Source organism: Cydia amplana, chromosome 22 (genome assembly GCF_948474715.1).
Source record: "Cydia amplana chromosome 22, ilCydAmpl1.1, whole genome shotgun sequence".
Classification (NCBI taxonomy): domain Eukaryota; kingdom Metazoa; phylum Arthropoda; class Insecta; order Lepidoptera; family Tortricidae; genus Cydia; species Cydia amplana.
In genome coordinates this window covers 9,177,894-9,190,425 of record NC_086090.1, presented here as the reverse complement: position 1 = coordinate 9,190,425, position 12,532 = coordinate 9,177,894, and the positions used below count along the sequence as shown (strand labels likewise).

General features: G+C 36.1%; 2 protein-coding genes and 1 long non-coding RNA gene across 3 annotated transcripts in view; 2 read left to right on the top strand and 1 right to left on the bottom strand.

Annotated features, from left to right (window-relative positions):
- The window catches only part of LOC134658333 (uncharacterized), a 514,400-nt gene that overhangs the window by 11,890 nt on the left and 489,978 nt on the right, over positions 1 to 12,532 (top strand). The gene's annotated exons all lie outside the window — the stretch shown is intronic.
- On the bottom strand, positions 2,311 to 3,702 carry LOC134658550 (uncharacterized). Its single transcript, XM_063514235.1, has one exon. The coding sequence runs from the start codon at positions 3,614 to 3,616 to the stop codon at positions 2,321 to 2,323; it is 1,296 nt and encodes a 431-aa protein (XP_063370305.1). The 5' UTR covers positions 3,617 to 3,702; the 3' UTR covers positions 2,311 to 2,320.
- LOC134658421 (uncharacterized) lies at positions 7,920 to 10,761 on the top strand. The gene is made up of 2 exons (XM_063514104.1): positions 7,920 to 7,944; positions 9,362 to 10,761. Exon 2 carries the CDS (start codon positions 9,374 to 9,376, stop codon positions 10,751 to 10,753), a length of 1,380 nt encoding a protein of 459 aa, XP_063370174.1. The 5' UTR covers positions 7,920 to 7,944; positions 9,362 to 9,373; the 3' UTR covers positions 10,754 to 10,761.

The window sequence follows — 12,532 nt, the reverse complement described above, 5'->3', positions numbered from 1 at the left end:
GACACCTAAAAAGATTTCGAGGCTGAATAGGTATTTAGGTAAATATAAAATTATATACAATATAGACATACATATAACTATTTGTAGATATAAGTACATTAACATACTTACAGTCTTACATTGTTTGATTGAAATCATTTAAGACTTGTCATATCTTTAAACATAACTAAAATAAAACTTGTTTCCGTAAAAGTGTGAGACCACAAAACGTGTCCAAAATAATAACCCGGTGTTTATCTGATTGTCATCCCACAAAATAAAGTAAATCGCCAACAAAATCTCCAAACACGATCTTTAACCCAAAACAAATCGTTAATATAATAATGAATTAATATCGTATAAACAAAACAATAACATATTCAGTTAATAATGAGAAGAGCTTTGTAACTAAACACCTACTTAATATAGGAGAGAGATAGACGCATTGAAACGTGAAAGAGCGAACGAGATAAGCATATGTTTGGTAACTTCGTGCGTGCGCGCATCCGTGTATTCCTATAGTGGTTGAAATCGCGCAGACTAGTCGAGCGAAATAAAATCTAGCGTAACATGACCTCGAGTTCCGTATTAGCAACGCGTAAGCCTAGAGCGCGCTTATACTGGACATCTCACTCGCTAGTACTCTGTTAGCGATTACAATAAAGCTCAGACACGGCGTCGTTAAAGCGAGATAGCATCGCGTTCGTCGTGCGAAAGAAAAGGAAGGAAGGATAGTGATTCATTGGCTTTTATCTTGTACAAACACTTCGACGCACAGTTTGATTAATTAGCGGCTGCCTCACTTGGTCGGGTCGGTATATTATGCGTGTTTGAACGCGCAGCTTGCGTTGGCGTAGCACTAACGAAGAACACGCATTTTGGGTATTTAATAAAAGCATTAAACGTAATGGAGGTTTAATTCAAAACAGTTAACAAGTTTAAAATATTGTTTTTCTTTTGGACTATTATATTTTAATGAGTTATGTAGGCGCACTGTAGGCGTTTGTAAACACAGTTAAAACAATCATTTTACCATGTTAGACAGTTAAACACAGTTAGCTAACTATTTGAAATCCTTATTTCATCAAAATTGCCAGTAAAGAGTGTTGCTGTTCGTAATATTAATGGTTTTTTGATCGGAATATTCCGATTGTAAATAAAATACAGCATTTCCTTCTTAATTCCCCTTTTTAACCTTAACCCAATCAAGATGAATGTCAGTTGTAAAAAAAAAGTATCCTCCAACTCTATTATTATTATTCGAAGGAAACGCACCCAGTCAAGAGCACGATATTTATGAACATTATTATATTAAATCAACACCCTGAGTCTTATAATTACGGCATTAGAGTCCAATTTTGATCTTATCCTCACGAGAAGCAATAATATATCTCCTTTCTCACATCGAAATGAGCAGTCTGTTTATCAAAACCTGCGTCCAATATTCTTATCAATTACATTGAATATCATTTTACGATAAATCGGTTACATTAAATACATAGCTTTCGGCTTAAGAGATATAATCCCGATTTATTTAAAAGTTCCCTTCATTGTAAACATTTGTCATTTCGACTATATTATTTTTTACACATTATCCTTTGAGAAGAGTGTGTTTAAAACATTTACAGTACACGTGCTACTTTACCGCATTAGCACATTACGCCAATGTCGAAAATTTAAAGGGCCATATCATATGTAGGTACTGTAAAACGATGTCGATTTAAAACACTCGCTTCGGCCGTGTTTTAATTTATAGCCGCTCATTTATATTTTCTATTTTTCGCACTTGTATCGTAATATACTATCGTGGTTTTCTGTAATAATAAATGTGTTTCAGCAACCTATTCATATGAGAACATATCTTTAATTAATTACTTAAGTACTGTAAGAAACTTTACAGTTTAGAACACTCAAATAACGTTTAAAGACCTTTAAATAAACATTAAAGTATGAAATACTTGTAACCGGCGGAAAGGTCAAAGAAAATTAAACAGAACTAAACTTAATTATATGAGTTATGAATATATTATGCTAAAACAACACAGGGAACCTTTTAGGGTCTGTTACTCAAATATTCAAATTAAAATTACCAAGATTTACCTACTGAAAATCATTCAAGAACAAAAGTATTTTCAATAAAATTTAAAATTTTTGTAGAAACATTAAAACGACAATGACATTTTTGATTTTCATGTAAATTTCTACACACAAAAAAAAAATCAGCATTACATTGGCATTTTTATTTACAAACAAAATACAACACAAATACAATTCTACAAACAAAAACATCTAATCACTTGTAATTTTAGACGAAATTGTTCTTCAAGCCTCTTTGAATTTATTAGTCACTATCACTAAGTTGTACTTCTGAATCTTCTGCATCTTTCAAACGTACTTTCTGGAATGCAGCCACAACAGTATCAAAAACCTCATCCATCCTGATATCTGCTTTTAAGGTATCTTTTTCTGCATCTGCTACATGAGTGTCGAATTTCTCAAAAGTTTCCTGAGGTACACTTTCCGCTATTGTCTCCAGTACTTGATCATTGTCGTTCACTTTACGAGCATTAATTTTTACTAACTCGTAGAAATGTTTTGTGGGAGTCATTTCTTCAATACATTTAGGAAGTCTAAGTAATACGTGACCTTTCAACTTCAGTGAGTTTTCAATTTTACTGATTTCGTCGAACTCAGAAGTGTAGGTATCTATTAGGTCTACGAGCTCACATTTTGACATTTCTTCACTATAAGGCACATCATTCCGTTCAAGCCACGCTATTATGTCTGATTTTATACTGAATAACGTTGGTTTCTTCATAACATCGTCATGATGTTCATAGTTTTGTATTATTACAACGCTTTTCTCAGGCATGACTGGGATTAGTTCATGTATCACCCAATTCGCAAAGTTACATGTCGTGAAATTATCAATAGTCTTCAAAGCGTAAACTCCAGATTTCGATACAGCGTAGACATTTTTGATCAAGGCTTTTTGGATTATCTCTATGCTCGCTTTTACTGCTGTTTTCATCAATTTGTCATATTCTTTAAAACTGTAGTAGTTACAAAGGCCGGTCGAAACTGTTTCGGCAACGTAGAAGATTTCTCTGTTTTCTTCGCGATATCGCACTATGTCTTTCAGATAATAATACCTCTCAAAGGTGACGCTCGGTCTTTCCATGACAATGTTTCCTTTGAATATTCTTAGCCATACATATCCAAGGTTGGCCAAGCATTTGCGAAACATTCGAATGTCTATGTAGTGAGGTATCTTCCCATACAAAGCTGCGAATAGATTCTTTGTAGTAGGAGTAGTATCTGGTCTTGGGGGTAGACGGGACGCGCTCATATAGAAAGCAATGAGGCGCTCTTGTATCAACGATCGCTCGATATCCTTAATATCGGTTGCTTTTAAATTGGTATATTGTGTAAAGAATATTCTCCTGTCAAGTCCAGTATAAAAATGAGCGCGGTCAAGATCGCTGACGAAAGTTTTACAACTTACTTTGCCCTCTTCTTCCGATTTTTGCAGTATTCGTTTGAGGAAGCGGGCCGATTCGATGTTGGTGGATCTATTTAGGAATTCTTGATTAATAACACTGGACAGGGCTTTTGATGAACACGGTTGTGCCGCCATTTTGTGTTAGTAACGCATCTTATACGAGCCGTCGCGCGTTTAACGTCCGAATGGTTCGGCGTTCACCGGGAAACTGCGGGGCGCGGGACGGGACCGAGGGGCGTTGTCGCGATGTTGAGAATACGTGCGCGTTCGGTCTGGCAACGTAGCACGCAGCCGGTTTGACTAATGTAAGAGCGATGAATTTCAGTGCAACCACGGTGCAATTTTTTCCGCAACCAATCTGTCATAATTATTAATACTTATTGAATTTATAATAAGGTAGGTAGGTTCCTACGTAAATAAGTGTCCTTAATTATTATTATCAATATCTGGGTGACCGAGCTTCGCTCGGAAAACATATAAAAACTCGAAAATGCGCGTTTACCTGACCTAGCTAGATCGATTTTTCGCCGCCGAAAACCCCCATATAGCAAATTTCATCGAAATTGTTAGAGCCGCTTCCGAGATCCCCGAAATATAGGTATATATAAATAAACAAGAATTGCTCGTTTAAAGGTATTAGATAGATAGCAAAATGTTACGTAAAACCTGAAAGTGTCTATTTCAGAAACCATTACTTATTACAGTTATTACAATAGAAAATAATAATATTGACATACGCAGACTTAGCGCATATTTTCGCACTAATTTATGAAGTTTATGTATTAAATTAGTATTTATTTAATTTGTCAGCTCCCACGGCTCATATATGAGCCAGAACGCTTATGGTGACGTCATATCGTGGGATTCGACAGGTTAATATATTAAAAACGGGTCACTCACGTAAGTATTTTAAGTCGAAAAACGCTCGACATGTTTCACTTCGTACCGAGAAGTGTCATCAGGAGCTTGCGTTTACGGTGACGGACCGGCGCCAGGGCTCGGTACCGATTTTTTTGTAAAACCCAAAATAGCCCAGTATTTTTAATTATTTTATGCACTTTACGTCGGCATGAATCATGTATTTAGGTAACACTAATTGTCCCATTAAAAATGAAATAATAAACCAAAGAACGAAAAAGAACGAAATACTTAATACCGGTAATTTTTGTATGAAGAAAAAACCGGTTCCGAGCCTTGACCGGCGCAGATTTAATATGTCTGTCTCACGGAAGTTTTGTTATTTAAATTAGTATTTGTATGAAATTAACAAATGCGTCCTCAAATATGTCGCAGCAATAAATATCAAAAATTAACAGCGAGTAAGGAATAAAGGTTGATTAAGTAATTAAGTAAAACCACAGGTATGTTAAATATACACGAATGTATTTCTAACAATTATCATTACTACTAAAACGTAAAAATAATGTTTCACTCATTGGAATCTTTTTATGAACAGTATGGGTTATATACAAAATTGAAAATAAAATTTTAAAGACAATGTCCTTTTTTCAATCGCGTGGTTCTAAACAGTGACACTTAATTATCAAGAAGGCATGTATGTAAACATAAAAAAAGGTTTTTTCACCTCAGCAGCTCGAACAAGGGTACTTTGCTACTTAAAAACAGTGAGCAAAATCGCATTTTGCTCACTGAGTGAGACAAAATGAGCAAATTGCGATTTTGCTCACTCAGTGAGCAAAATTCGATTTTGCTCACTGTTTTTAAGTAGCAAAGTACCCTTGTTCGAGCTGCTGAGGTGAAAATTTAATTGTTGGTATATCTTAAGAAAACATGAGTGAATAGAGGTAAGTGATGAAGAAGGAATACATTTTTCGGATTCTCTAATATGTTCTCACTGCTGAGGTGAAAAATGTTATGTACTACACGAGATCAAAGTTATTTACATCTCGTGCGCTTTTGAGTCCCTTACTACGCTCAAGATTCTAAATTAGATTCACTCGCTACGCTCGTGAATCTATTATAGAATCTTTCGCTTGCACGGGACTCAAAATAAGCACTCGAAGAAATATCAAACTTTGATCTCTTGTTGTACAAATAACTATTGTATTGTTCAATCACTATCACTGAGCGGCACTTCGGAATCTTCATCCTTAAATCGTAGGGTCTGAAAGCCTTTTACAACACTATCAAAGACCTCGTCCATCTTCATATCTATCTGCATTGTATCTCTCTCTACATCAGCTATATTTTTGTCATACTTTTCTAACGTAGGCTGAGGGACACTTTCCATTATTAAATTAATGTTTACTCGTACTTTGTGGGCATTCAGTTTTATTAACTCGAAGAGGTGTTTAGCCGGAGTCATGTCTTCAATACTGACAGGCAGACGGAGCAACTGATGGCCTTTTAACTTAAGTGAGTTTTCAATTACACTGAATTCGTCAATTTCAGAAGTGTAGGTGTCTATTAGAGACATCAGTTCACATTTTGACATATTTTCTTCAAAAGGTACGTTATTCCTTTCAAGCCATTCTATCATGTCTTCTTTTACACTGTATAACGTAGGCTTCTTAATAACGTCGTCATGGTGATCGTATTTTTGTAGTACAACAACACTTTTCTCTGGCAACAGTGGTAGTAAATCATCTATTATCCAACTGGCAAAGTTAGATGAGGTGAAATCATCCAGAGTCTTCATAGCATAGACTCCAGTCTTCGAGACAGCGTATATGTGTTTTAATAAAACGCTTTGTGATAAGTCTACATTTGCTTTTGCGGCTGTTTTCAACAGACTGCTGTATTTTTTAAATGGATAGAGATTACAACTGGTGGTCAAAACTATTTCATCGACGTAGAAAATTTCTCTGTTCTCTTCACGATATTGCATTATGTCCTTCAGGTAATAGTATCTTTCAAATGTGACGCTAGGTCTCTCCATGACAATGTATCCTTTGGCTATCCTTAACCAAACATATTCAAACTTGACCAAGTATTTGCGAAACGTACGAATATCAACGTATTTAGGAATCGTTCCATACAGAGCTGCGAATAGATTCTTCGTTGTGGGTGTAGTTCCTGGACTCGGAGTATTGAGAAGACGGGATGAGTTCAAATAGAAAGCAACCAATCGCTCATGTACTGCAGATCTTTCAATGTCCCTCACTTCTGTGATTTGTGTATCCGTGTATTTGAGGGCAGGTATAATTCTTTTATCGAGGCCGGTGTAGAAATACGTGCGTTCCATAGAGTCAGTCAAGGGTTTAGGCAACATATTCTCTTCCCTGGATTTGTTCAATATGCGTTGGAGGAATCGGGCCGATTCGATGTTACTCGCGTTATTTCGAAATTCAAAATTCATATCACTTGGCGGTTCAGTCGAGGAACTCGGTTCCGCCTCCATTTTGTACAGCTAACGCGTCGATGGGAAAACGTCACTCGTTCAACGTCCGAAACGATCGGCATTCGCCGCGCAACTGAGCGAGCGAGCGCCGCGTCGTCATGAATTGTTATTCCATACGTAAAAGAGGGAAAAGATGATAATAATAATCGCGCGCGTTCAAGTTGGCAACGTAGCGCGCAGCTGATGCGGCTATTGTAAGCGCGACGAATTAAGGTGCATCGATTAGGTTGTATATTATTATATGTATATTATTTTTAGTGAACTCAGTAAATATGAGTAATCATTTTATATTAGCCTGGCATTTAGACAAGTATAATTAATGTATCTAGTAAAAACCAAATATCAAACTAATTTTCTGTAACTACCTAACAAAAAAAAAACTGAAAACATTTTAGGTCTAAGTATTATTTTACAAATTAAAACGTTTATATCATACGTTGTCATTTATAACCATTATCAATGGACACCTTAACTTCTACGTTAACCCATCGTTCTAATTCAAATGCTCTAATATAAAAAATATTTGCATTTTTCAAACCGCCCCTATACATTTATAACAAAAAAACGAGTACCTACTTCTTTCTGGTCTTCAACTCAGTTATGCAAACCGATAATAACTAAGTATGCCACAGTACAAATTATTAACATCACTTGGTATACATAAGCTCTTCATATAAATAACTACATTTTTACGATTAACTAAAATACACACATATATGGATAATTGGATATATTATACCTATTGAATCATTACAAGAACTGTAATTAACACCACGCAACTACTACTAATTTATATTACCGAAAATTGTTAAAAATATCACCATACCTATTTATCTACTACCTACAGGTATACTTATATTGTCCAATAAAGTGTTTCTTAATAAAAATAAAAATCATGAGTCACAGTTAAAATCGGCGCACCCTAATTCGTCGAGCAGCCACCAGAACCGATGCGCGAGCGGCCGCCGCGCCGGCGGGGGGAGGTCAGCTTGCACCGGGCGTCGGCACTCGGCAGCGGCAACGTCGCGTCGGCCATTTTGGATTAGTCGCGCGCAGCGTACGTACGGGCTAGTAGTACCGTTGGAGTTATCGGCGGTTATTGGTGAGTAAAGTGTGTGATTTTCTTTAATTTAGCTGTTTTGTTGTTTTAAATGGTGTTATCTTAAGAGGATAGTTGACGAACGCTTCTCCGTACAAACGTAGACCCCATTTTGCTGCTTGGATGTTAAATTTATGGAAATGATGTGTACACAATTTATTGTATAATAATGAACGGGATTCTTCCATTATTAGTAGGTATTATTCGAAGATTTATAGTTAGCTGTTTAGTAAAGAATCGCCGTTTTTTTAAGTCAGGCAAGGAATGTCATGCATTGTTGAAGAGGTTGACAGTTATGTAACTGCTTGGCAAAAAAGAGTAGAAATTAAAAAGTGGCAACATTGTAGTGTCGTCCCTTTCAAACCAATTTATAGTATAAGCACAGAATAAATAATAGTACTAAGTACAGAAGACTCACTCTCTAACAAAACGCGTCTGTTACGATCAGCACAGATATGGCCGCTAGGTGGCGACAGCGCCACGCGCGGCTTATGGCTTTCCACAAAATTGGGGCCGAACGGATGTACTTTTAGCTACCTGTAGCAAAGCGACGAAATCGCGGAGTGAGACACGCCTGGTATAAGAAACCGGGACGACACTACAGTCACTTTTTAATTTCTACTCTTTTTTGCCATGCTGTAAGCAAGATTTAATTCGTAGCCTTATGTTTTGTGTGGGATTTAGAACAATTAGGACAGCGCGGCAAGCGTTTTGGAAACTCGAAATCCCATACAAAACGACAATTAACGGAAACGCGTACGTCACGTCACGCTTACGAATGAAATTTACATTTACCTATATTTAAATACATCTATCGAATATTAGGTACCTTTAAACGAGCAATTCTTGTTTAGGTACTTATTTATTTATTTAAATATTTCGGAGGATCTCGGAAACGGCTCTAACGATTTCGATGAAATTTACTATATGGGGGTCTTCGGGGGCGAAACATCGATCTAGTCAGGTCTTATCTCCGGGAAAACGCGCATTTTTTAAGTTTTTATGTCTCCCAGATATTAGGTACCTAGTTAATTGCTTATACTTTTTTTTTAATATTTTTGCATTATCGATTGGGAACTACTTATAACAAATATTTTTTTCATATTTTCAACTTTTGGTCAATATTAAGGCTGTATTCGAACAAAACTAGTGGGGAGCATATGTTTATAGTTTGGGCCTTTACGCTGGGGCTGGGCTTTTTAATTTTTTTTTAAATACCTACATAAAATAGTTATTTACCTACCTATAGATGACAGGAAAACCTATTAGAAATATGCTGTCAAGCATGAGTCGGACTTAACGTAGCGTGACGTAGCTACCCTTGGAACGCGAGTCCGACTCGCACTTGGCCGGTTTTTAAAATAACATTTTAATTTTCTATTATTGATCAATTTGATCATGTCATGTTTATTTGTTTCAGTTGGATGAAAAAATGGCAGCCGAAATGACGTTGGAACTTTTTGAAAAGCATTTATCTGATTTTAAAAAAGAGGATATACAGAAAAAAATGGACATAGCCAGTAATGTAAGCAAACAATGTGAACTACCTAATAATAGACAAACTGGGAAAGATAAGACTCCTCCCTTAATCAAGTGCCAGAAGCTTACTGGAGTACCCGAAGAAACTTTAACGGCTGTAAATTCTCTAGAAAATAAGTCCATCAAGTTTGAAGATTGGTTAAGAGAGCAGAAACAAATGATACAAAGCCACAATTTTGAGTATAACAACATACGGAAACTACTGTTAAAAAACTATACGCAACTCCTAGAAATACCAACAGGGATAAAATATAGTCAAGACTACGAAGGTTATAAGAAGTTTTTCACTCTAGTACAGCTACCAGGAACAAAGGCTTCCATCATAGTCGAAAAACCAGAAACAGTCATGGAGAGACAGAAGTTTTTATACACAAAGATGATGTATAGGGAACAAAAGAAAAACATAGTGTACATAGGCAAGGTAAACCTGATCCCAAACCATGGTAAATTTAGTTTCAAAGAAGACAACGTGGAATCAAAAACTCGGTTTATTATAGCAGCGTCGCAAAAGTTTGGTCACTTGGGTTATATCTACTGTTGCGGAAATAGCCAGGAGTATATGACGAATTGGGTAGAAGAGAAAATTTTACCCCAACTGTCAGAGGAAAGCGTAATAATTTTCCAAGAAAACGTTTTAAGTAACGACGAAGATAAAGTTGTTAGTGACCTATCGAAGGAGGACATTATAAACTGGTTGAGTGCTAACGAAGTCCCTCATGATCCTAAAATGCACCGAGCAGAATTGTATAATCTTGTAAAGACAATTAAAAAAAATCGTGCCGAGAAACTGACGTCAGCAGAACTCAGTTTTAGAGCAAGGGGCCATATTACAATAAGGAAAAAGAAGTGCAATTTAAACAACAACTTTTTTGATCCTTTTTGGGGCTTTCTTGTGCATGAGATGAACAATTCTCAGACAATACCAGTAATAAAAACCACAATGAAGAGTCACCAGCACTCTATAACTAACACAGCAAATATAATCGTCCAAAATTGTCCGCTTCAATATTGGAACAATTTAGGTAACATACTGCTAGATAAAGAAAGAGATATCTATAGAGAAGACTTGGAAATAGAGCATGTGATAGATAAACTGATGACTATGGTAAAAAATGAAGGATTGCCGAAAGAATGGGAGACAGATTCAAAGTTAGATGAATACAGTAGAACAGCGGAGCAGAAATATATAGTTCTTTCCGATAATCTGTTAAAACTGTTTGAAAATATGCAAAAAACTCAATTATACAAATCATTAAATATATTTAAACAATAACTATGTTGTTTTTTTTTCACACACGCGCACATCACGTACTTAGGGAGCGTTTCCACCAGAGATGTGCGAGGATTCATAGCGAGTAGCGAGGGATTGTGTTTTTTTTAAGAACCAATAGTACCACTAGTATCACTTCATTTAAGTACCTATCCTCGCTCAGCGTAGCGCAGCGATCTTCGCTTGTCAAAACATACCTTTATATCATTGACAATAAACGAGACCCTGCTTAATGGATGCTACATAACACCATCCAACAAAGGCCTGTTGGGAGGTGTCTCGAGCCCAGAGATGTACAAAATGGTTTTAAAAAAGCATTTAAATACAAAATGCAAAATACTTTTCAGATTTACTATTTCAAATGCAAAATACCAAATAGTTTTGCGTTTTGTATTTCAAATGCTAAATGCAAAATAGGTATTTTCAAAATACTTTTTCAAAATAAAATACCTTTTGACCAAATCTCAGATATTTTTATTTATTTTAGGTATTTATCATGAGAATAGCCATAGAATAGATAATGTTCGTCATTTTCGTTTCACATTGACACTAGTCAGACATAATAGCCGGTTTAGACTCTCGTGGCTCGCAAGCTCGTCGAGCTAATATAATTTAAACACTAACGGCACGGCATAAGGTTTATAACCGAATGACAAGCCGAATGCGAGTGTGTCGAGGCGAGCCACGAGACGCGCCGCGAGCCGAGCCGCGAGTCTAAACGGCTATAAGGCGCGCACTCTGACCAAAGAAAAAAAAAGGGCGCGCATGGCTAGCAGACGCCTCTATCGGTCAAATTCGGCAATACAAGCGTCATTCGTTCTTTTCATTGTGTTTGACTGGAAATGTTGGCTAAACTTAATCACAAAGTATTTTGCATTTTGAAATGAATATTAAAAATGCAAAATACATCTCGAAAAGTATTTCAAATAAAATACAAAATGTTTTTTACTAAAAGGCATTTAAATGCAAAATACAAAATAGGTATTTTGCATTTTGTATTTGCATTTTAAATAGAAGTATTTCAAATAAATCGCATCTCTGCTCGAGCCTATCTCGAAAATATATAGATACCATAGAGAAACCAGGTGTTCCTTCCAATAATTATGGTTACTATGTGAAGCAATCATCTTTGAATTAATCTCATACCTCGCCATTGCAAAATGAACCCTAACATTAATTAAATAAGGTTGATATTACAAATGCGGGGCTTATCTTTAAGGGAGCGAGCCGTGAGTAGGATGGCCTTCAACCTTAAGTATTAAGTATAGTGTGCGAGATAATAAAGGGTTTAAATTAAAGCGTGATAGTGGCAAATGCGTACGGTTCGGCTGGTGGTAAGTGGTCGTCGTAGCGTATCTTTCGTTGAAACAGTTCTTGCGTTAATTTAATAGCTGGGCTTTAACCGCGAAAATCGAAGTTCGTAAATTTCGAGCAACTATCTCTGTCAATCTAATTACTACTTTATTGAAGTAAAAGAGTACGAAATTAGCGAACTTCGATGTTCTCGGTAGGCCCTCTGAAACGACAACTTGCTCGCTTCCATTTAGTATGTATGAGAGACGAGTATAAATATGTTTAAAATAAAAACTGTACTGTGGTGTGGTGGATTAAAAAAATTGTTCGCAATTTTTTTACAACGATTTTATATAAAAATTAAAAAACTCGAAGCGATAACAGGATCGTAATGGTACAGTCGGGTTCATAAATACGTATCTACACATTTTTCACTTTATTGAAATGGACTAAGTTAAGGTGATGAAGTGTATATACATATTTATAAAC